Source organism: Macaca nemestrina, chromosome 11 (assembly GCF_043159975.1).
Source record: "Macaca nemestrina isolate mMacNem1 chromosome 11, mMacNem.hap1, whole genome shotgun sequence".
NCBI lineage: Eukaryota > Metazoa > Chordata > Mammalia > Primates > Cercopithecidae > Macaca > Macaca nemestrina.
The window spans coordinates 120,721,983-120,748,595 of NC_092135.1; the positions used below are offsets into that span (position 1 = coordinate 120,721,983).

At 38.1% G+C, this 26,613-nt stretch overlaps 1 protein-coding gene across 4 annotated transcripts in view; it reads right to left on the reverse strand.

The window, feature by feature from the left end:
* Window positions 1-26,613, reverse strand: part of LOC105481307 (phenylalanyl-tRNA synthetase subunit beta) — an 80,357-nt gene that overhangs the window by 52,359 nt on the left and 1,385 nt on the right. Inside the window, exons 2-10 of one of the 4 annotated variants that reach the window (XM_011740810.3) lie at window positions 20,592-20,647; window positions 16,934-17,088; window positions 14,935-15,004; window positions 13,931-14,046; window positions 8,733-8,883; window positions 7,526-7,634; window positions 5,971-6,041; window positions 4,463-4,524; window positions 3,184-3,235 (exon numbers count right to left, since the gene is read on the reverse strand). In XM_011740810.3, the coding sequence (XP_011739112.1) occupies window positions 3,184-3,235; window positions 4,463-4,524; window positions 5,971-6,041; window positions 7,526-7,634; window positions 8,733-8,883; window positions 13,931-14,046; window positions 14,935-15,004; window positions 16,934-17,088; window positions 20,592-20,647 (842 nt within the window). Of the gene's footprint in view, window positions 1-3,183; window positions 3,236-4,462; window positions 4,525-5,970; window positions 6,042-7,525; window positions 7,635-8,732; window positions 8,884-13,930; window positions 14,047-14,934; window positions 15,005-16,933; window positions 17,089-20,591; window positions 20,648-26,613 lie in introns of those variants that run through there. The other 3 variants (XM_071073442.1, XM_011740811.2, XM_071073443.1) reach the window with 3 other exon arrangements.

Genomic DNA, 26,613 nt, shown 5'->3' on the forward strand with positions numbered 1-26,613 from the left:
TCAAAATCCCCAGGTGATGAGAAAGCACTGCAGGGTTTGGGAGGCACAAGGTGAAGATTACAAAGTAGTAAGTCACTTTTCTCAATAGTTACTATGAACTAAATAGTTATTATGAGATGAACAATACAAGATACACTTTTAAGATAATCTTACTTAATCCTCACAACAAATGCTATTAGTATTCTCATTTGACAGGTAAGGAATTTGAATTTTAGGTGAATAACTAGTTCCAGGTCATAATAGTAAACTGCCAAGTCCAAGTGTTGCTATATGCCCAGTGCTTAGAAAATGATTATCATATAATAAGCATTTGGTATATATATTTGATGAGTGAATGCATGCATATAAGTAGTAACAAATGGCTGGGCATGGTGGCTCATGCCTGTAATCTCAGCACTTTGGGAGGTCGAGGCAGGTATCACCTGAGGTCAGGAGTTCGAGACCAGCCTGGCCAACATAGTAAAACCCCATCTCTACTAAAAATACAAAAACTAGCCAGGCGTGGTGGCACGAGCCTGTAATCCCAGCTACTCGGGAGGCTGAGGCAGGAGAATCGCTTGAACCCAGGAGGTGGAGGTTGCAGTGAGCTGAGACGGCGCCACTGCACCCCAGCCTGGGTAACAGAGCGAGACTCCATCTCAAACAAACAAAAAAAAGTAACTAATGAACAAATTAATGAATTAATAAACAAATTAAGACAACCCAATTCCAAAGCACACACCATTAGTCTGTCTGACTACTGACAACTTATCTCCTCTAGATCTCTTACTTTAAAACTTTATACTTTTCGCTGGGCGTGGTGGCTCACACCTGTAATCCCAGCACTTTGGGAGGCCACGGCGGGCGGATCACAAGGTCAGGAGATCGAGACCATCCTGGCTAACACGGTGAAACCCCGTCTCAACTAAAAATACAAAAAAAAATTAGCTGGGTGTGGTGACGGGCACCTGTAGTCCCAGCTACTCAGGAGGCTGAGGCAGGAGAATAGCATGACCCTGGGAGGCGGAGCTTGCAGTGAGCCGAGATCGCGCCACTGCACTCCAGCCTGGGTGACAGAGCGAGACTCCTCAAACAAAAAAAAGAAGAAGAAGAAAAAGAAACTCTCTGACATAATTTTAAAACCATCTAAAAAGCTATCTCCAGCTAATCCCAATTGCTACTGTCGTAAACTGTAAAAATGGCCACAAATTTCCCCCCTCTCTGTATCCACGGCCTTGCAATGTGATACTGCCAATCTTCCAATCAGGAGATGGCATCTATTTCTCCACCCATCAAATCTAGCCACATGACTGGCTTTGGCCAACAGAATAATATTTGAAAAACACCTGGGCACTGGGCATGCTCTCTTGCTGCTAGGAACCCTGCAACCCCAAGTAAAAAAGCCCAAGCTAGCCTGCTGTATGATGAGGGACACGGGAGTTGTTGACCCCACTGCCAAGAAGCAGACATGAGTGAGGCCATCCCAGATCATCCAGTTGCTAGCCAACCAGTCAACTGACTACATATGGGTAAGCCCTGCAGAGATTAGCCAAACTTGCTCAGACCAGGAAAACCACTGTAGTGACCAAGAGAATCATGAGATAAATAAATGGTTGTTGTTTTAAGCCACTAAGTCTTGGGGGTAGTTTGTTAAATAACAAAAGCTAACTTATAATAGATACTTAAATCCGAATCAACTTTTAAAAATATTGCCTATATGATTTCAGTTATGCTTCATACAGTTATATGTGTATTTTGAAGTATAATTAATGCTTAGAATAAAATATGATGTTAAATGTTAATGTCTTCTGGAATGGGGAGGTTTTGATCTTAGCAGGTTTCATCTACTGTAAAAGCTATTTAAATAGCAGAAACCATTTCGGGCTGTGATTTACTTCATAAATGACAAGGGAATAGTGAAAGATTCAAAGGGGAAGAAAAAGCTCATCAAAGAATGCTCTCATTGTATGAGAACCACAAAGTGACTGTGATACTGTTATGTTTTAGAACAGTTATCTTTATGTCAAGTCACTTGGGTGAGGGGGACAAAACCCCCCAGGAATAATACTGGTTTAGATTTTTTACCAAGATCTTATGTCTTGGCAATAACTGTGTGCTTACTACTAAATTAGTCTTAATAATACATTTGAAATTATTTATTAGTTACAGTGATGGCCTCCAGCAACTGTTTTTTTTTTTTTTTTTTTTTTTGAGACGGAGTCTCGCTCTGTCACCCAGGCTGGAGTGCAGTGGCCGGATCTTAGCTCACTGCAAGCTCCGCCTCCCGGGTTCACACCATTCTCCAGCCTCAGCCTCCCGAGTAGCTGGGACTACAGGCGCCCGCCACTTCGCCCGGCTAGTTTTTTGTATTTTTTAGTAGAGACGGGGTTTCATCATGTTAGCCAGGATGGTCTCGATCTCCTGACCTCGTGATCCGCCGGTCTCGGCCTCCCAAAATGCTGGGATTACAGGCTTGAGCCACCGCACCCAGCCAGCAACTGTTAATTCAAGTGTGAACAGACTACGTTCGGAGGGTTGAGTAATCTTAAAAGGAGTGAGACTATAAATTACTTATTTAATAAGTTCTATTGTTCTACAGCACTGTAGGATGCTATAATATAATTAACAAAAGTTTATTGTATATTTTCAAATGTAGAGGAGCAGACTATGAATGTTCCCAACACAACAAAACAGTAAATGTCTGATATGATGGCTATACCAACTACCATGATTTGATCATTACATATTATATACATGTATTGAAACATCACACTGTACCCCATAAATATGTACAATTATTATGTGCCAATTAAAAAAACATGTTTTTAAAAAACTACTCAGTTAATTAGTTAATAGGAGAATAAATCAGAGGAATTATGACCACACAATGTTGTTGTATAATGTTGTGTGTTGACAACTGCAGTCAAACTGTCTGAATTTAGATTCTAGCTCTACCACTTAAAAATGATAAGCAAGGTATTTAACATCTCAAGGTCTCAGGGACTCCATCTGGAAAAAGCATAATAATAGCACCTATCCTCACAGGATGATTGTGAGGACTAAATCCATGTAATGCACACAGTATAGCAGCTGGCACACGGGTGGGTAGGTAGGGGACGGATAGACAGACAGAACATGAGTGGTCTATAGCCATTATTATTAGTATTGTTGTCATAATCATGAAGTCATTTCTTAAGCACTTACTGGAAAGGTATATGATTTTCCATTAGGAAAAACCACCTCAGCAGCTTCGACCCTGAAAACAAAAGTCAGAAATAAAATACTTAAGAAAAAAATGTGCCATAAATTACAGACATGTGTATGGTTATCAAATCTTTCATTTGGGCTACAACTACAGCCTCAACATATTCCATCCATCGCATTCCAACACTGTTTGGATTGATCTTGCTATATACAATATTACTCTACCGTTTCATCTCCTAGGGCTCCAATGTCCTTTTCAGGCACCACTTCCTTGAAAGGTTTATTTCCCAGTACTGCAAAGCATGCATCCTACGGGGACTCCTTGCCAATATTGACACACACATTCTAGGCTTTACCAGGGCAGTGTGTTACACAATAAAACTGACAGAATCAATGAAATGAAAATCAATTGAAAAAAAACCTGATACTGCCCATATAATTTCAATCACGCTTTCTACAGTTATATATTTGTTTTCAATTCTATTAATATTCTAGAATAAACTACGATGCTAGTACTAAGGATCATATAGATTTGTTAAATAGCTTTTTAAACTAAAAATATGCTTTGGAAAAAATACAGTAATCTTACCGATATGGGATACATGCTTTGCTCTTACATATGCCTCTCTACCTCTAGCTGTTCTTTTGCTGTTCTTCCAACTATATATTCTCAAATCCAGTGATCCCCAAACACAGCTTAAATTTCGTTGCCTCCATGAAGCCTTCTCAGATTGTATCAGCTGGCAGTAACTTGCCCTTACAAACTGCCAGAATATCACCGAAACTTTTTAAAGTACTTAACGCTGATGACTTTATCCAATATTTATGCATATGTCTTATCTCCCTGAACAGATTATATGTTCTAGTTACAGGAACCACATTTTTAATCTTTACATTTATTTGTTTATTCATTCATTTTTTTTTTAAGACAGTGTCTCGTTCTATGATCCAGTCTTGAGTGCAGTGGCACAAACATAGCTCACAGCAGCCTTGACCTCCCAGAATCAAGCAATCCTGCTGTCTCAGTCTCCCCAATAGCTGGAACCACAGGAGCAAGCCACCAAACTCAAGCAATTTTTTAATTTTTTGTAGATATGGTGTCTTCCTATGTTGCCCAGGCTGGTCTTGAACTCCGGGGCTCAAGCAGTCCTCCCACCTCAGCCTCCCAAAGTGCTGGGATTATAGGTGTGAGCCACCGCACCTGGCCTATCTTTATATTTAGCACAAAGCCTTGCCTTCAGAACAATGGGCCATCAATAAAGGTGCTGGATGAACTTACGTAAATTGATTCTCACAGTATTCACTGAACATGGTGACAATAATATCAAGAACTATTTTTGCCTGCAAAGAAAAGAAAAGTAAGTATTATAGTAATCTAAAAATATATTCTCTTCACTCAGATGGAAATGAATAAATATTTAATATAATTGTGTCCCCAAACATCTAACGGACCTTTACATATACATTTTAAGAAAGGAAGTGGAATAAAAGCAAGAGTAGGCCTCGCCTTATCTTCAGGTGTTCTGCGTTTATGCAGTTCTCTGACAGTTATAATCCATGACTGAGACAAATCGTTTCGTTCCCCCACTACCCCCAACCTCAGGTTCACTGGGCTTCAACAGAGACAAATGGCTAATTACGGGAATAAATCTTAACAATCTCCTAAGTCTCTGAAGCCAGACTGCTTGAATCCTGGCTAGCACTTACTAGCAGTATGACATTGGGCAAGCCACTTTTCTAACCTGTTAAGGAGATAATGAAAGTTCCTATCTTGTCTGGTTCTTATGAAGATTAAATACATTGGCATGTAGTAAAGACCATATAGATTTGTTAAATATCTATCTATTTCAAAAAAAATTCTTAGAAAAAAAATACAGTGACCTTATTGGAATATATGCTTTACTCTTATATATATATTTCACTCCTATATATACAGGCTTCAGCAAAGACATTCAAGGTCTGTAAATGCATGAATTCAACTTTTTTAAAAAATTAATATTAAAGCTGTATTACCCTGACAGTATTTCTGAAGGCAAGGAGTACATAAAAGTTATAAATGAAATACCTTACAATGGTCTCTAATCCTATAAGATGTACATGAATACCATTTATTTGCCCTATTTCTATACTCCAGCCTTCTCCTGCCATTTGAGGTTACCTTTCTTAAATTCTTTAACTGCCACCTCATTTAACATATGTAAAGAAGTCGTATGTCATAGAAAAGCTTTCATAGCAATCCAATCCAATAGATGAACTGACCAAAAGTGGGTAAAGAATTATAGTCTAGATAATTCTGTGTGCATAAACCATTTATCAATTTACTAAACAAAGCTTCTTCAACCCAGTTCATTTTTCTTTTCTTTTCTTTTTTTTTTTTTTGGCTTTTACCAAGTACACAAAGGTACCAAATTACTCCACATACAAATTAAGTCAACTAGATAAACAATTTATATGGATCTCCCTACAGTACTCATTCCATGTCGTGTTTTATAGTTATGTACATGACTAACTCTCCCAGCAGGAGTTCTTTCATGTGAAGAAACATGTAACTCATTATTAAATTCCTGGCACTGGAAAGATATTCGGTGTTCACTAAACATCTGTCGAATTAATGAAAGCACCATAACCAAAGTGTAGAATATCTCTATCTTTTTAATTGTCTAAATTTCTAAAATATGTTCCCACCTACAAAATGCACATATTTTAAATTTTAGCCATTTAGTCTTGATCCGGAAATAAAATCTATCCCATCTGATCATACAAAAATTGAGTAAAAGTTTTATTTACCTTAGTAAAGTCAGTTCCCGTGCATTCAATAAAAATATTTCTAGTATTTACTGTTATTCTGGAATGATCCCCTGCAATGAACACAAAACAATAACAACAGAGTAACTAGTTTTAGAAATAGAAGTGCACTATTAAGCTCAACAAAACAGAAACTACATTTTAAATGTAAAACATATTAAAAACTAACACCTTGGCCAGGGACGGTGGCTCACACCTGTAATCCCAGCACTTTGGGAGGCCGAGTTGGGCAGATCACCTGAGGTTAGGAGTTCGAGACCAGCATGACCAACACAGAGAAACCCCTTCTCTACTAAAAATACAAAATTAGCCAGGCATGGTGGCACATGCCTGTAATCCCAGCTACTTGGGAGGCTGAGGCAGGAGAATCACTTGAACCCAGGAGGCAGAGGTAGCGGTGAGCTGAGATGGCGCAATGGCACGACATGGTGCAATGGCATTCCAGCCTGGGCAACAAGAGCAAATCTCTGTCTCAAAAAAACAAAAAACAACAACAACAAAAAAACTAACACCTTAAGAACAAAGGGAAAAACAATTTTTATTTAAAGCTCCCACTGCAAGTTGAAGAGTAAAAATAAAATAATTAACAGGCCTTTACTGAATGCATACAATGTGTCAGGTGCTATGTCAAGCACTTAACACAGGTTGTCTCCTCTAATCTTTACCACAACCCCATGATGTAATTGCTGGCAAGAAACTAAGTTTAGAGAGATTAAATTATTTGACCATGATCACGAGCAGCAAGGCCAGGATTTGGGTCTAGATCTGGTTAACTCTGGGGCCCATGTTCTTAACTGCTGTAACTGCTAGGGTCCAAGATCTCGAGAAGAAGCTGCTTCTTCTCATAGCAAATCAGCTAAGCCTCCTTCTTACCTCCAGAAAGGCAAACATCTATGTCTCAGACATCATTAAATTTTGTAAATACATTCAAACTGTCTCATAAAAATAACCTTCAGAAAGGAATTAAGAGGGCAAAATTTACATTAAAAGCTTTCGTTTAACTATAGAACTAGGCAAGGCTAGGCATGGCAGCTCACATCTATAATCCCAGGGCTTTGGGAGGCCAAGGTGGGAGAATCGCTTCAGCCCAGGAGTTTAAGGTTGCACTGAGCCATGACTGCACCACTGCACTCCAGCCTGAGTGACAGAGCTAGAGCCTGTCTCAAAATTAAAAAAAAAAAACACACAAAAGAAAAAAAACTACAGACATGACAGAGTTTGACTTTGAGTTTAACCAAGTGAATTACCTGCTAAAACCAAAACATCAATAACCTTGGGAGAAATATAACAGAACCCAAAGCCTAGCATCAGAAAATATTTATAAGTGTATGAACATATTATAAATTACATAAGAATCACCAGTAAAATGTTGTTGAATAAATGAATGAAAAGAATGATTAGAATCTACAAAAGACCTGAGATACTCAGATTATGAGTTATTTGAATTTGATTTAGCCAAGTCTATTGAGAATTCTAGAGAAATGTTGAAGATTGAAAAGAAACAGCAAAGATCTGTGATGCTTATAAAATAACTCACCATTGATGATGGGAGGCATTGAAAGGACGACACCATTGCTATCATAGATAACTGGATACAGGGGTTTGTTTTCAATGATATGTAAATAATGTTTAAGGTGATTATCAGTCTGAAAACAAATTAAGTCAAATAAAATTAGTTTGTTTTTTTTTATTTCTATCACTATAGTTTACATACTGACCTAATATTAAAAAAGAAAGGAATGCCAGGCATGGTGGCTCATGCCTGTAATCCCAGCACTTTGGGAGTCTGAGGCGGCTGGATCACCTGAGGTCAGGAGTTCAAGACCAGCCTGACCAACATGGAGAAACTCCATCTCTGCTAAAAATACAAAATTAGCTGGGCATGGTGGCACATGTCTGTAATCCCAGCTACTCGGAAAGCTGAGGCAGGAGAATCACCTGAACCCAGGAGGTGGAGGTTGCGGTGAGCTGAGATTGCGCCATTGCACTCCACCCTGGGCAACAAGAGCGAGACTCCATCTTAAAAAAAAATAAAATAAAATAAAATAAAAAATAAAGGAGGGGAAAAGTCAGAAAAACATTAAAACAGACCCAAATTAAAGAAAGTTCTAAATTTATAAGATTTTCTAATATAAATTAATATTCCAATATTCAATGCACATAATTGAGTCATTTCTCGAGAATGAAAACAGATTTGCACTGGTATGCCTGAATCATTTCAAAGGAAACATAAACCATGACAAAACTATTTAGATAAATCGGAAGAAGTCACTTGCAAATCAGGGCAAGGATAACACTGCTTTTTCTAAATGACAACTATTTTTTCTACTTGTTAAATACAATCCAAAGTGACTACTGAATTCATTTTCGCTGCTGGACTTCTAAATAATGGGAGATAGACAGCTTGTAACAGTATTTCCCACAAAAAACACTAGCTAAGTCTTGCTGTTCTTTAGACTTGCATGAGTTTCAACTGCAGATTACAATGTGGTACGGTCTACTTCAGTGGTTCTCAATCCTAGCAGTACACTGAAATCATATCAGAGGTTAAAAATGTAACAATAAATAAAATAAAACTATGTTCAGGTCCCACTCTAGATCAGATGAATCACTATCTCTAGGTTGGAGCCCAGACACTGCAATTTTTTAAAAGTATTCATTACATTTCCCTAGTTGCAAGGCTTGACTTTGATGGAATTTCATGATTTTTGCAAAGCTGCTGCATAATCAAAAAGAATATTTACCTTGTATATGTTCATCAGTTCACAGGCTGTATACTCCTTGGTCTTATTTAGAGGCTTGAATTTAATATCTGAAGGACGCTTTGCAGTATAAGTAAATGGGCCTGACAAAGTGTCCAAATCATGGGTGCCAATAGCAACCAATGCTCTTTTCCTAATTGTGGAGAGGGTGAGGGAGAAGGAGGGAGGAAAGGAAAGGAGAATGAGACAGATTTGAATATTCTAAAGCACATAAACATAGACTACATATTTTTTTAAATTATTTCAGATACTTCCCTGAAACAGCATATTGTTACTACATGGCATCATTAGTGGCATATAATGAACAAATTCTCACAACCATTAAGAGTACTGAGAAATCGGGCCGGGCGTGGTGGCTCAAGCCTGTAATCCCAGCACTTTGGGAGGCCGAGACGGGCGGATCACGAGGTCAGGAGATCGAGACCATCCTGGCTAACACGGTGAAACCCCGTCTCTACTAAAAAAATACAAAAAACTAGCCGGGCGAGGTGGCGGGCGCCTGTAGTCCCAGCTACACAGGAGGCTGAGGCAGGAGAATGGCGTAAACCCGGGAGGCGGAGCTTGCAGTGAGCTGAGATCCGGCCACTGCACTCCAGCCCCTGCGACAGAGCGAGACTCCGTCTCAAAAAAAAAAAAAAAAAAAAGTACTGAGAAATCACAAAACTACACGAAACACATGATTTCAGGAGCTGAAGAAAATTCCTTGCCATTATGTTTTCCCAAATGCTGTTTCTAAGATATCTTCAAAGTTAGCATTTCCTTTACCTCTTTTAACCTATTTCTTCTTGATATACTCAAGTAAACATGTTTTAATAAATCAGAATGAACTACCAAATTGTGGGGTTTTTGGCTTTTCTATGTTTTACTAAATTTTATCACATAGCTGCATTACTTTAGTTGTGGAAAAAATTTAATTTTAAGAGCTCTGAATTACAGTTCAAGTTTACTTTAATGTATAAGGAAAGTTCCAGAGGTATTCATTTCACTTGTTCTACAGTTTATCCACAAAGGATTTAAGGTAATTTTAGGAAATTACAGCAAGCTACAAAATAGGAGAGAAAGAAATAGAAGTAGGGATGTAAAACTGAGCCAGGAAATGTTAATTCTGAATTAGAATCTAAAGGCCTAACTAAGTCTTACCAGGAAAGGTCACAAGTTTGGCTTTCTAACAGTCAATTTGAAAAGAGGAACTTGGTCAAAATTTGTGTTCTTAACATACTTTAGTTTAAAAAGTATGTGCACTAAAATTAGTTTAAAATGCTTAATATTAAATGTTAGTCAACTTCCAGGACTGCAGGACTGGTGAACTAGAACTTCAATAAACAGGGTTGAAAAGAAATGTTAACAGGCAATAAGGGAGTGTTACTTTACTCAATTACTCATATGCTTACAGAAGATAATAAACCCAGAACTGTCACAGGATAAAATATACATGGTTCAATAAATGTAGGTAAATTAATAATTGACAAATGCACAGGTAAGAAAGTCTGTTTTCTTAGATGTTAATATTGGTCCCTTAATCCTAAAACAGCACCTCAAAACATCACCAAAATTTCAACTTCAAATCAGCAACCAAAAAAACATAATTCCAGATGAATCAAAGACCTAAGCATTTTGAAAAGCAAAAGACAAACATACAGGCACACATACAAAAGACACCATAAAAATTATTCCAAGGAAATATAGAGGCCAGGTGGGGTGGCTCATGCCTGAAATCTCAACACTTTAGGAGGCCAAGGCAGGAAGACTGCTTGAGCCCAAGAGTTCAAGACCAGCCTGGGCAACATGGTGAGACCCCAACTCCACAAAAAATATAAAAATTAGCTGGCTATGGTGCCACACACTTGTGGTCTCAGCCACTTGGGAGGCTGAGGTAGGAGAATCACTTGAGCCAGGGAGGTCAAGGCTATAGTGAGCTGTGATTGCACCACTGTAGTCCAGCCTGGGCAACAGGGTGAGACTCTGTCTCAAAAACAAAACAAAACAAAACAAAAAGATAAGAAAATATAGAAAAATATGCTTAAAATTATAGGACACTGCTTCTTAAGTAGGTCATAAAATCTAAAAGTCATACAAAAAGACTGATAACTGTACCCAAATTAAAAACCTTACATGTCCAAAAGAAACCAAAAATCAAAAAACACAAAAAAGGTTTACAACATATGTACAGGAAAAAGATTAACACTCCAAATATAGTAAGATATGAAAAAACCAAAAATATTCAGAAATCAAGATTTTATCTAACATAATGGTAAAAATTTCAAAGTCCTGCTATAAAAGAGCAGCAACTGAAAGCTGAAAGAACTGAGTGGAAAACTGAACCACTGCCGAGTCTGAATCTAGCCTAGTATTCAAGTATTTGCCTGAAAGAACAAAAACCACTCTTCAGAGAAACACAGCAAAGTCAAGACTCTTCCCTAATATGATATTCTATATGCATCAAAAGGCAACGGACATGAGAAGAAATATGGAACACATGACTCTTACTCCAGACAAAACCAGTCTATAGAAACCAACACTAAGATGCCCCAGATTCTGATACTGCCACACAGATTTTAAAGCCGCTACTAAAAAATGTTCAAGAATTATGGAAGAACATACACATAATAAATAGATGAGGAAATATCTGCAGAAAAGAAGGAACTATTTTTTTTTAAAGGCAGTGGATTGCAGAGATGAAAAGTAAAATAACTGAAGTATAAGACTCACTAGGTACTTCAAGCCAAGACAGAGTAACACACTAGATTTACTCTTGCCTGAAACAACCGAAGAGCAAAATGTACGGAGCAATAGTTTTTATGGCACCTAACAGCAGGCAATGAAGGGCAGCAATCCCTGAGACACAGTAAACAAGTGAGATGAGCCCTGACTATAGGGCAGGAAAGAGGGCCCAGTGGAGCCCAGGAGACTCTGAGAGCAAGAGACATAGCTGAGAGTTTGGGAGGCCAAGGTGGGCAGAGTACCGGAGAAAAGCAGAGAGCTACACACAGAGAGAACTCTGAAGATATGCAGAGGGTCCCACTCAAGTACTGGTGAGCTCAGTATTGATCAGAACATGCAGCTGAGAAAACTACCCAAGGCCAGGAAAGAAGTACTCAAGGGAATCAGAGGAAACAGTGCTCCATGTTCACACAGACTAAAACTTCACTGCTCATGTAGCAATGGATACAGTAGGCAAAAGGGTCTTGCCTCAGCAGTAGGGACTAATTAGCCTAAGAAAGAAGCTTAATCAATAAAAATAGAGGAAAAAAATAAGAGAAGAATCAATGAAACCAAAAGTTCATTCTTTGAAAGATCAATAAAATGAGTGGTTCACGCCTGGAACCCCAGGACTTTGGGAGGCTGAGACAGGAGGATCACTTAAAGCCTATAAGGCCAGCCTGGACAACAAAGCAAGACCCGTATCTCTACAAAAAATTAAAAAATTAGCCAGGTGTGGTGGCTCATGCTTGTAGTTCCAGCTACTTAGGAGGCTGAGGCAGGAGGATCACTTGAGCACAAGAGTTTTGAGGTTACAATGAGATGATCATGCCACTGGACTCCAGCCTGGACAACAGAGCAAAACCCTGTCTCAAAACAAACAAACAAACAAACAAAGAAAAAGATCAATAAAACTGATAAACCTCTAGCCACACTGATCAAAGGAAAAAAAAGAGAGAAGACAGAGAAATGAAAGAGGTGACATCACTACAGATACCACAGATATTAAAAGGATAATAAGGAAATATTATGAACAACTTTGTCAATAAATTTAATAACTTAGACAATATCAATATATTCCTTGAAATACATAAACTTCCAAAGCTCATTAAAGAGGTTAATTAGGATTTACTGACAGAAAAGAACTCTGGCACACCAAAGTATTAGGATGTGTTCAATTCTCTTCCCCTTAGAAAAAGCTCATGATTTCCAGAAATACCAAATAAAACAGAGCTTAAAGTTAAATTAAGACAATGTCTGTTTAGATTAAAATAGCTTCTTAAAATAAAAAAGATAATAGAGCCAGAGCAGATAATCTAGCTCAGCCACTTAAGTTACACCTATACTTGTCAGAAATCTTGTATTTTGTTCTTAATTTTGAAATCATATTTAAATTGTTATTGTTTTGCTTAATAATGACATATTAGCAAGCTGAAATATAAACTCTTCTATATAAAAGGACTGGGAATAAACGTTATTTGGAATCTGAAAAAAAGTGTTGCTTCTACCACATGCACAAAGATGTTTTTCATCATAGCAGAAAATGTCTATGGTTCTCCCTCTATCCCGTCCCTAGCCCATCCCATACACATTAACCCCTCCTAGGCTCTGTAGTTTACTAAACTACAATTATTAGCAAATAATTGCAGCAGATCTCACACACAAAAAAATAAAAAAGTAAAAATTCTTTTTCTATTTTTATTTGAGACATATATAACTATTAATCATACCTTTGTATCGACATGCAGTAACTAATGTTGATCTATTTCAGAACCAACACAAATAAGCTTAATATGTTAGCTGAAGTCTGAGGTTTGTCATCATCAGTAAGTGTATAGTTTCCATTAGGATTCTGAAATACTTAAATGAGTTCAAGGATTACCATTGTTACCTTCACTGACCTTTAGGAGTTCAGAAATTATATAGGTTTGAAGATCATTGCCCTAAAGGGAGCTGTGCAGGAAATTATGCATAGTAATGTAAAGACTGAATAAGTAAAATTTAGTCACTTAAACTCAAGTTCTGTCAATTTATAATTATTCTCACTCAAAAAGTGAGAATAAGCCAAAATTTTATTTCCATTTTAAAAATGATATATCGTACTTCATCATCATGGTTTATACTTAGTAGTATAATCCACTGCTGATCTGAACCAAAACAACAACCAAAAGCAGGGAAGTCTCTAGGACTAGATAATTCTTCTCTATACAATATTCAAAATATACCTCCTGTTTCTTCATGCATATGCCATTTACAAGCAGTAACAGGTATTTGGTAAAGCCAAGTTAAATCCTCATAATCTGTCACATACTATTAATTCAGAAATGCTTTGTGAAAAATCTGCAGAGGAAGAAAGGAAGGAGAGATAGAAAGAGGGCAGAAGTGGCAAGAGAGAAAAGGGTGAGGGATCAGGATGGAAAGGAGATAGGGAGGCAGAGGGAAAGGGGAAGACAAGGAAGAAAGAAAATGCAACCACAAACCTGCAAATATTCTGATGTAATTTTTCCTGAAGTTCAATGAAGCTATCATATCGATCTTTAGTAAACTTTATATTACGGAGAACTGCTGCTACCGCAAAAGGACGTATCTTAGCTGTCTGAAATTCATAATATCATTAGAGATAGCAAACAGTAAGGTTTTTCTTTGTAATATCTTGTAATAGGAAGGCAGCTGCACTCTTGCCACTGGCATATATTTTCATTCAAACAAGTATGTATTAATTTATTCAGTCAACAAGTAATAAAGTGGTAAACTAGAGACAAAGTCACTACCTTCACAGAATTTATATTTCAGTTAAGATTTCTGAAAATGTATTAAATAATCGAGAAAAAGTTTGCTCATAATTCGTATTTTTACCAAAACAACCCCTCCGAAAAGTTTAAAATCTTTTAAAATTTCATTAACATTCCACAATTTAAACAATTATATCTCAAATGTGTTTTAAACATGCATTGGATATTATTATCCAAAACTATTTATGGAAAGCAAAGGCTTGTTCTTTTTCATTCCTAGGTTAAAAAAAAATTTTTAAGAGCTAGTGACTAAGTATATACTCATTTTAGTAAATGATCAAAGAAAATCACATTTTTTAGAAGGGTAAGCTTTGGGCCAGGCACAGAGGCTCACACCTATAATCCCAGCACTTTAGGGGGCTGCAGAGGAAGGATCCTTTGAGCTCAGGAATTTAAGACCAGCCTGGACAACATGATGAAACCCCATTTCTAAAAAATACAAAAAATTAGCTGGGTGTGGTGGTGTGTACCTGTACTCCCAACTACTCAGGAGGCTGAGGTGGGAGGATCACTTGAGCCTGAGAAGCAGAGGTTGCAGTGAGCCAAGACTGCACCACTGCACTCCTGCCTGGGCAACGGAGCCAGACCCTGTCTCAAAAAAGAGTAAGTCTTGTTTCTTTTTCCTCCCCACCTTATACAGACATATACAAAAGAAAACATTTTAAGGAAAAATAAGAATTTATCCTTATTACCTCTTCTGTGATAATCAATTTCTGGATTTTTCCATCAGGCATTACCCGTTTATACACTGGAGCCTTTATCCTAAAATAATATTTAAATGAATTTACTCATAATTAATCAAGACATTACATAAAATAATTATATTCTATACTGTATATGGGAAGTATACAAAATGAATTAGGGCAATGGGTTGAGTTATAGCAAGTCAAATTTTGGCTGAACACTAAAAATAAAAAAAAATAAAATAAAAACTAACAAACTTTTTAACATTTAAAGTTGTCCAAAAATGACATAAGATGCTTCACAGTAATGTATTTCCTATCACTAGCATCCCAGCAGAAGCTACAAACTGTTAACTGAGCAATTGTTTAAGGAGCATTTCAACATCAGCTGAGAGACTGGATTAGATAACCTTTAAGTTATGATAGTTATTCTAACCATGAGATTCTGAGCTTCCAGGAAAAAGCAGAGCTTATGGAAAATACAGATTCCCTGGTTCCATCTGGACCTACTATTACCAGATGATAAAATAAGTCAAGACAAAGATTTGGTAAATGGTGCAATTTGAAGGCATCTCTAGGGAACTCTTATCATAGGGAGAAGTTGGGAACTACTGTTTTAAGGCAGTGCTTCTCAAATTTCAACGTGCTTACAATTAACTGGGAAGTTTGCTAAACCACAGATTCTGATTAATAGGTGTTGGGTGGCAACTAAGACTGCATTTCTAGTAAGTTCTCAGGTGATTCAGATGCTACTGGTCCATGGACTCACTTTAAGTAGAAAACATTTTAAGTTGCTTTCCTAATTCTGTCTGATCATAAAAATCATAAGGTGACTGGTAAAAATACAGATTCTCATTGGGTAGGGTTGGGAAATGAACTCTTACAAGTTATCCTTGATCCTGAAATAAAAGCATCTGATTGTCCTGCAGGAAACCAACCGGGTCAACTCCAAAATTTTAAACATCCTTAACCTAATGCCTAATTATCATCATTTCACCAATACCCATCACTCACCTAAATCCTCACAATTTCAGAATCTAGCCCATCAGTTAGAACTCTTATTCTTTTGCAGATGACCAGATAACGTAGAAGTAATCAAAAACAAAAACAATTAATTTTTAATAGCTATTATTTTTTTCACTTTATATATTCGCTACCCTCTATCCTTTTTTTTTTTTTTTTTTTTTTTGAAATGGAGTCTCCCTCTGCTGCCCAAGCTGGAGTGCAGTGGCACAAATCTCAACTCACTGCAACCTCCACCTCCTGGGTTCAAGCAATTCTCGTGCCTCAGCCTCCTGAGTAGCTGGGATTACAGGTGCACGCCACTATACCCAGCTAATTTTTGTATTTTTAGTAGAGATAGGGTTTCACCATGTTGGCCAGGCTGGTCTTGAACTCCTGACCTCAAGTGATCCACCAGCCTCGGCCTCCTGAAGTGCTGGGATTACAGGCACATTGTCCAGCCCCTCTATCTTTATTAAATGAAAAGTTGGAAGGGGCCTTATAAATCTTCTTCATTATAGATTAGGAAATTGAAACTACAGCAGCCAACTAACTTGCTCAAGATCACGGAGCCGTCATAAGGTCTTTGGTTTTCCAGTTAGGAGGCTTCACTCCTGAGGTTCCTTAGAACTCATAATGTAAGGGTATTGCCAGCTCTCCATTTCCTCTCAACCTTTAACACATCTAGCAAACTACTCATTCCAATTAGATGATGGAGGGAAATCACACACACCTGCTAAAGAATTTTTCAAGACGCCATAAAAGCATTAACCACCAGTTTTAAAATATGCTCCCAAAAATGAATGGCTATGACTCAAATTTTCATGGAAATTTTCAAATGGCTACAATCTACATGAATCTAATCCTCAAATCAACCCTCTGCTGAGAGTTAAAGCTGCGTGCCTGTACAAGCTTTTTCCTAGAAATTTAAAAACGGCTGCTAATAACGACAAGGAAAGAAAGAAAATCCAACTTAGCAAAGTCTTTAAGGAACATATTTCCTTACCTTTCTTTGAAGACCTGAAGTCCTCGAACCAATCCTTCCAGACACAGGAGATCATATCTATTGGCAGGGACGTCAATTTTGTAAAGAACAACATCAGAGGCTCCTGCTGCCTTTACATTACCTTGTTCTTTACTTATTATTTCCTTCTCAGATGTCTAAAACAAGCCAAAAAGTAATGATAAAATTAAATAATTTAAATTCTCTTTAAAAAGTAAAAGTTGGCCGGGCGCTGTGGCTCAAGCCTGTAATCCCAGCACTTTGGGAGGCCGAGACGGGCGGATCACGAGGTCAGGAGATCGAGACCATCCTGGCTAACACGGTGAAACCCCGTCTCTACTAAAAAATACAAAAACCTAGCTGGGCGAGGTGGCGGGCATCTGTAGTCCCAGCTACTCGGGAGGCTGAGGCAGGAGAATGGCGTGAACCCGGGAGGCGGAGCTTGCAGTGAGCTGAGATCCGGCCACTGCACTCCAGTCTGGGCGACAAAGCGAGACTCTGTCTCAACAAAAAAAAAAAAAAAAAAAAAAGTAAAAGTTGTCAGCCCTATAGGGCAGTAACTACATTATACATATTTTCTACAAGAACACGGGATTTTTATATCCATGACAAAAACAACATGACAATATTAAGTGTTATAATCGTAGCAGACAGAAAAATACTTCAACTTTAACTGAGTTCGGATATCTGGCATCCTCAATCTCCCCAGAACAGCACAAATCCATCTAAACAAAGGTCCACAAGCAATGGCCCGCTGGCCAAATCATACCTGATACTTGATAAAGATTTATTGGAACACAGACAGACCCATTCGTTTACCTATTACCTACTGCAACTTACACACTGCAATAGCTGAGTTGAAACAGAGACTATAGAGCCTACAAAGCCTAAAATATTTACTATCTGGCCCTTTACAGAAAAAGTTTTCCCATCTCAAGCTAAAGAAAATGAAAACATCAGCAGGTACCTAAAGTAACAACAAAAGTGTCAAAGGGGTAAAAGAAAGATGATTCACTAAATAAAAGAAACACACCTTCTTATAGGATAACTCTAAAACTTAAATCCTGTGGGCACCCAAGTCCACATGACAATAAGAGGGACAGTGTAAAAACAAAAAACATTCAGAGACCATCAGACACTGGTGAAAATTAAAAGAGATAATAGGTGCAATGGGAGGCAAACTAGTGATAGTAAAGGGATAGTGAGGCAGAATTAAGGCAACCAAGAGGGAAATGACGGAAGAAACACCACTAGAATCACGGTGAATGCAGTGGTAAAGAGTTTAGAATATTTCAACCACCACACTACAGCAGAGCAACAGACTGTCTTAAACATAACCACTGCAGAGAAGTTACACTCTATTCCTTATGTTTACTACAGCAGGGGGGAACTGTAAATAGATTTAAGAAATTTTCACTCGAAATGATTAAAAGTTATATTCCAATTGTTAATGTTACCTTTTAATTATTTGGAAACTCCACTTAACCCGAATTCCTACTATTTCCACCAACAACCTGCTAAAATAACTGATGGATTTCTATCAAAATATGTAATGATTTTTGTTTTACATGATGCCCTCCCACTGCCACAATATAAGTAGTTCAAATTTTTGACCAAATTAAGAATTATGTCCACATTTGCACAGTATGCAGAGGAATTCATTTCTGGGCACTGAGTATTATGTGCCAAAGTCCCACCCAAGGAACCGCAGGAGTCTATGCAATGCTGGGGCTGTGTGAGGTGGTGCTGGGCTCCAAAAAACATCTACCTTGGGCATCTCGAACTTAGAAGGCAAATTTTTAAAATTAGGGAAAATGAAAAATGAAAAACAAGAGAATGAAGAGGAGGAGGAAGGAGCAAAAAGGGGGAAAAGAAAAGAAGGGGAAGAGGCAAAAAGAGGAGAGGAAGAATTCGAGTTTAAACAATGTTCAATCAAAGGGGTTAATAAAATTACTGTTTAAATAGTGAAGAAAGCTGAGTCACCTCCCAGGAGATGGCAGATCTCAGAAGGGACCTCTATACAGAGAAGATAATACAATAACCAGAGAAATGAAGGCATCTGCATTCAGTTTTCAGCAGCACCGCCTTATCCACAGGGGATATGTTGCAAGCTCCCCAGTGGATGCCTGAAACCTTGGAGAGTACTAAACGTTACATATACCATGTTTCTTCCTATACATACATACATACCTATGAGAAAGTTTAATGTATAAATTAGGCACAGTAAGAGATTAACAACTAATAATAAAATAGAACAATTAAAATAATATACTATAATAAGAGTTATGTGAATGCAGTCTCTGTCTCAGAATTTCTTATAGTACTATACTCACCTATTTTCAAACCACAGTTTGCTGCAGGTAACTAAAACTGTGGGTAAGGAGGAACTGCTGTAAAAAAAGATCTAACTCCTTTGCAAAAAAAAAAAAAAAAAAGAGAGAGACACAGAAGCTTTCAGCTTCTTTCAGTTTCAGCATCTCAACTCATAAAATGACCATATGTAAGATTTGTCAGTGCTACCTGACAAAAATCTTACAGAAATTAAAAACCACATAAATTTCAGAGTCAAAAAAGAAAACCATAAAGATCATATAATCCAAACCCCTTATTTCACAAGTGAAAAGGAGGCCCAGAGAGACTCGTCTGGACTGTAGGGTCCAGACAGGCAAAGTAAGTATCCACAGTTACACAGCTAGTAAATGTTAGAACTAGAACTCAAATTATCTAACATCCAGTCCAACACTCTTAGATATCACATAACTTCACACATAATTCTGAGGTGTAAGTAAAATTACTAATAGTAACTTATAAACTACAGAAATCTCAGCCAATTTCTCAAGTATACAAATATTGATTAGTATAAAGATGATCTTTCTGTAACATTAGTAAGGCAGCAGGAAAAATAAGGTAAGACAATGTACAGTTTTTTAGCCTGAAGATTTTTTAACTTTACACCTAAGGTAGTGTTATAAAAACACTGAATAGGTGAGGATAGAAGGCTTAGGAAAAAAATAACACTAACTACCAGTAAAGTATTTTTTAAATTAAAGTATGTCCTTAATAGATAATCATTGTTAATAATATTAAAATGTATAGCCCAGACTTAATTTTTAAAAATATTTTAATCATTATACAATCAAAAGTCAAAGAAACGCTTCCTCATTTTTATAAGGAAGACCTTAAAAACTATGAGCTCATTTTACAAGATCAGTGTATAGTAATGGATTAGTGCTGGTTGAAGAGGCACGGAGGAAGGCGATGGGGGCAGAGGAGGTGAAGGAGGAGGCGCTAGAGGAGAAGGAGGCAGGGCAACTCTGGTTGAAGCAACATTTCTACTGCTTCTTGGTCCCTTTCTGTGATTAATTTGTCAAAGGAGGGAGCTTACTTTCATACTGGGGTTATCTAACACATTCTATCCCTTTCCACAGCATGAGTCTGACAACAAGGTGATTGTAGATGGAATAAGGCATGAACCCCTTTTGAGATTTTAGTCAAAGCAACAGACAGAACTGGAGCTTAGCCCTCTGAACACAGAAATCACAGCCCACAAATGTTATCATCTTAGTCTAACTATAAGTAACAAAGATGAAATATAGCACACCCCTGAAAAATAAGCTTACGCACATAATCTTTGAAAAATAGACAAATATCCAATACATACAATTTCATCAAGTTCCAGACCAAATTCAAAACATAGTTCGTCAAATTCTTCGTCAGCTAGGAAAATAAACAAGGAGATGGTTAATTTTACTTCGTTCAGCATAAGTGAAAACTACATACAAATTGCATTTTCTTATTATTAATTGCTGTACACCAACCATACTACTAAATATCAGGCATCATGTTCATCATTTAAAAACAAACAGGCCAGGTGCGGTGGCTCACGCCTATAATCCCAGCACTTTGGGAGGCCGATGTGGGTGAATCACCTGAGGTCAGGAGTTTGAAACCAGCCTGGCCAACATGGTAAAACCCTGTCTCTACTAAAAATACAAAATTAGTCAGGCATGGTGGCACATGCCTGTAATCCCAGCTACTTGGGAGGCTGAGGCAGGAGAATTGCTTGAACCTGGGAGGCGGAGGTTGCAGCAAGCCAAGATCATGCCATTGCACTCCAGCCTGGGTGACAAGAGTGAAACTCTGTACCAAAAAATTAAAAAAAAAAAAAGCTGGGCCAAAAAAGTTTAAGATTAAAAAAAGAAAAAACAATTAAAGGCTTGATTAACCTATGCTAATATCAACTGTAGTTTAGGTTACCTGCACTGGGAAGTTTGCATATACATAGAAAAAAAAAAAAAATCACCTGTTAAGTAGAGATCAGATATAAAGCAGGCTCCAAATCACACACCTCACACAACAGAATGTCACGTAAGTCCTATCATGTAAACTGGTCTGAGGTGGCCTGACACTTTCGGCTTTGAAGACAAGTCAATCAGTTTGAATTCTATCCCACTTATTAGATCTGAGAGCTTGGCACCTTATGTAAACTTCCTTGGTATCTCATGTCAACATTATAGCTGCGTCATCTATAAGATGGTATTTCACAGCCATTATGGCATGGTACTATTGGAAAGATTTAAATGATAATGCATAAAATGGACCTGGCATAGTACCCTGAGACATAGTGAGTCTACAATAATTAATAGTTTATGAGCAATAAGTAAAATAAGTTCTCTTCCTTATTTTAATATTATATCCTACTGTTTAGCTTTTCAGGGTTCTCATATTACCAAAAATTGAACACAAAACATAATTAGCAGCGCATTCTAGTGAAAAATGGTCTTAAGATTCCTGATTCAGACACTAAATTTCAATTTAACATCTATGTACTGAGTACCCACCTTATACCAGGCACTGTACTAGGTACCAGGGTTACAAAGATAAATAAAACACAATTCCTGCCTTATCTACTACTTCATCTGGTAAAGAAGCCAGATGTGTAAATAAATATGACTATGTTAAGTACAAGGTACAGGGCTGGCACAAAAGAAGTAATCAGTTCCACTTATGGTCAGCTAAACTTTCACAGAAAGGATGAGTTCATCAGGCAGAGATCATGGGGAGTGAAATAGCATGGCAAATTTGGAAACTCTTAAGTAGTTCAACAATGGATGAAACATAAAGTTCATACCAGGAGAAGATATGATAGAACAAGGAGAAAGAGGTTAACTAACAATTTGCCCTCTTTCTTACAGACAGGCAATGGAGAATTATACTGAAGGGATTCTTCAGCTGGGCAAAAACATGATTATCTGCATTCTAAAGACTGCTCGCAGAGTAAGAGGATGGATTGGAGCAGGGAGTCTACTGCAATAGTACAGATGCGATATAGTGAAGGCTTCATTTAAAGCAGCACCAGCAAGAATGAGGAAGAAGGGATTAATATAAAAAACATTAAGGACGTGGAATGTAAAAGGCTCAATGGCCAAACGATGGGAGGTAGGAATAGGGAGTGTGTAGAAGGAGTCTAGGATGAATCCTGGATCTCTGGTTTGGGGGAAAAAGTGGGTGGGGCTATCATTAACTAGGGCAGGTAGTAACAGGTACCCAGCCTCCAAGACAGCCCCTTCCATGATCCCAGCCTCCTTGTATTCATGCTCTTGTGTGAACTGAGGTCTGGAGCAATCACAAGAGTGAGTTTGGAAGCAGATTCTCCAGCCCAGTCAAGCCTTGAAATGACAGCAAACCCAGCTGACAGCTAGATTGCAACATGGTGAGACCCAAAGCCAAATCACCTACCTAAGCTACTCCCTGATTCCTGTCTCTCAGAAATTTCGTAAAATAATAAAGGCTTGTTTTACACTCCTAAGTACTGCGGTAATTTGCTACACAGCAACAGACTACTAATACTTTGGATTAATTTGTTATATAGCAATAGATTACTAATACAGACTTTAGTCCCTGGAAATGGGGTACTGCCGTAACAAAAATGAAAAGCACGGGAATGGCTTTGGAACCAAGCGGTGGGCTTTGAGGAGCGTAAATGAAAACCTAAAGAAAGAAGCCTCATAGTCTCTGGTAAGGATACAAGTGAGGACATGGAGGAAAGTGAGGTACTGTTATCAGAAAATGGAAGAAGAGGAATCCTGGTTAAGCAGAGGCAGAAGGCTTAGCAACACCATTCCCTGCAGTTATCTGGACTGTAAAAAGTCAATGGGGTGATGTAACTAAGAAGATTTCCAACCAGTGTTCAAAGTGCCACCTGGGTTTTTCTTGTGCTTATGTGAAAAAAAGAGATAAGCTAAAAGAAAGGCTGTTAAACAAAAATGAGCCAGGATGTTGGGGATTTTAAAAATTCTCATCTTCTCCAGATGTGAAACAATGCTAAAATTGAGGAAAGACCAAAATCCAAGGCACTGCCAGGAAAATATGGTCCAAAGATAAAATCAAGAGTATGACCGTAAAATCTTAAGACCCAGAAAGATCAAAGGCGCTAATCATTCCAACAAAGGGTGCTATAAAAAATTATAAAGAATATACCTCATAAATCCAATTAATCACACAATAGGGCTTAATTAAGAGCACTGTTATCAGCAGAAACTCAATATATTTCAGAGATGTGTAGGTGGTGTGGCTTTTGACTAATAAAATGGAAGCCAGTAACATGCACCAAAGACCCTCAAAGTTTTTAGAAGAAATACATATGCAGAAGCATTGCCAGCTAGAATTGAAAGGGATAGAAATAGAATAAAATGAAGTCTTTGAACTCTCAAAATTCTATTAGCAGTAAGTAGACTGAGAAAACCAACCAGCTGTGAAGCACATGCTTTCTAGGGATCACTCAGAGGGGTGGAAACCAAGAGCCTAGAGGGCAGGGCAGACAGCCATGGAGAATTATCCCAGGCCTTCAGACCTAATCAAGAACATCCAACATTTGCCACTTGATTTCAGAATTGCCATGGACCAATGACTCCTTTGTGTCTCCCATTTCCGCCCCTTTGAAGAGGAAGGGCTACAGGAGTTACCCTATGCCCATCCCACCACTGTGTGTTAGGTGTATGTGGGGCAGATAACTGGTCTCTCGAGTCTCTCAGGCCAAGAGTGTACTAAAGAAGCCATACTGAAGGAACTACACCCAAGCCGCCACATCCACATCTGGTCCTGATTTAGATGATGAGATTCTAGATTCTGAGCTGCTGCTGTAATGGGATGGCACTTCTGAGGGCTTTGGGAGGGGGTGAGTATATTTTCATATGGGAGGCACCTGAATCAGTGGAGGTTAGAGGGGGAATGGTGGTAGTCAGCCTCCAAGATGGCCTCCAATAATACCGGCCTCCTGGTATTCACACCCTTGCACAGTTCCCTTCCACATTGTGCTAGGATTGGTCTGTGACCAAGAGAATATGAGAAGGGCTAGTATATCACTTCTGAGTTGTTATTGAAAACAGGCGTCTATCCTGAGCACTCTCTCGGACCTCTCCATCTGGGGCAAACAAGCTAACATGTTCTAAGTAGTCCTGTGGAGAGGATAAGGTGGGAGGAACTAAAGCCCCTGGCCAAAAGTCAGCAAGGAACTGAGGTTTGCCAACAACCACTTGAATGAACCTGAAAGCAGTTTCTCCAGACTGTTAGGCCTTGACATGACTACGGATCTGGCAAATACCTTGACTGTAATCTGGTAAAAGATCCAGAGCAAAAACCACCCAGCTAAGTCAGTACCCAATTCCTGACCCTCAGAAACTATGTAACAAATGAGAGCTGCTTTAAGATGCTAAACTTTGGGATAATTTAGTATGCAGTAATAGATAACTAAATGGTACAGAACTATTAAAATATGCTGAATCCTAATTATCGTATGTTTTATTCCTTTCAGGAATAATAAAACCCTGCATAAAAAAAACCCTGCATTTCATGGGTTTCGATACAAAGAAAAATCAACAATAAAATCGTGATTAGTAATTTCCTCTAACAAAATGACACATCAAGTAACCATACCTTAGGGGTGTATATGATATACACAGAAGGCTCTGTCACTACTGCCAGCTATTACACCGTGCCAGAACAGGACTATAATTGAAGAGCAATGATAATAAATCAGTTAACAAGAAAAGGAGTGGCAAGAGGAAACCATCTGTACAGAAAGTCAATTGAAAAGGTAGACTAAGGAGACAAACCTGCTCCAAAGGAGTCAGATCAGCAAAACAACCAAAATGGCAAACAGCTTGAAAGAGAAATATCCTTGCTAAGCAAAGAGGAGGTAAAAAGGAAGGTGGGGACTGGTAGAAACAATGAAATTTCAAATAGAAAGCAACCCTCGGAGGGACTAAAGAGAGAGAACGTGGATTTTAAAAGTGTGAAAACAAGAAAAAAAGAGGAAGACTGGGGGAAAAAAAAAAAGGTAAGAAACAAGATGTATCCATACTACTTGGAAACCACATGCTTTGCTGAACATGCTTTTCCAGTTCTGACCTCAACCCAGTTAACAGTTTCAAGAAAGAACACAATAAACGTAAACTAATGAGGAGTATCATTTCTGACCTCTCGAAAGTACATCTCAAAAATAACATCAATTCTCTTGAACAATTTTTTTTTTTTTTTTTTCTGAGACAGGGTCTCACTTTGTGGCCGGGGCTGGAATGCAGTGGCTTTATCACCACTCACAACAGCCTTGACCTACTTGGTTCAAGTGATCCTCCGGCCACAGGCTCCCGAGTAGCTGGGACTACAGGTACACACCACCACACCCAGCTACTTTTTGTAGAGACAGGGTTTTGCCATGTTGCCCAGTCTGGTCTCCAACTCCTGAGCTCAAGCAGTCTGCCCACCTCGTCCTCCCAAAGTGCTGTGATTACAAGCATCAGCCATGTACCTGGCCCTTAAAAGATTCAGTACCTAACAAACACATATTTGTGAAAAAAATCAATCTTAATTGATCACTGACAATATGAAAAAAAAAAAAGGGAAGGGGACAGAATATGTTGAAACATCAGATGACAGTAAATAGGTTATAAATCTCACCATTTTTAAAAATCTGGATTATTTCTTACCTCCCTAGAAATGGAGACTGGGATGGGAACTGATTGTAGATGTTTTGAACAAATATTTGCCACCTACCATCTTAGGCAATTCAGGTATACAGATAGAGCATTCCTAATTCAAAAATCTGAAATCTGACATGCTCCAAAACCCAAAACCTTAAAGTGTAGACAGGATGCCACAAGTGGAAAATTCCACACCTGACTCCATGTGACTTGTCAAAAACACAGTCAAAACCTTGTTTCATGCAAAAAAAAGTATTTAAAGTATTCCATAAAATTAACTTCAGGCTATGCATATAAGGTGCATATGAAATATAAATCAATTTCATGTTTAGACTTGGGTCCCACCCCCAAAATATCTCATTATGTACATGCAAATATCCCCAAATCCAAAATCCAAGACGCTTCTGGTCTCAAGCATTTTGGATCAGGAATTAGCAACCTGTACCACATCCCATTAGTGAGAATATGGTTTAGAAGGTCAGGTAAGAAATATAAATAAGCTCATTATAAAATAAAGCGATTAGGCGATTAGAGACAAGTACAAAGGGTAAGAGTAATACAATACCCTTGTATTTCCTTTACTTTCAGGGACTTATGGCAGAACTTACGAAGAATATCACATTGAGAATAGGTACTATCTAAAAGTACACGCTTAGGAAAGATTTTTAAAAGCCAGTTTTATTTTCACAGTAGCAGTAATAT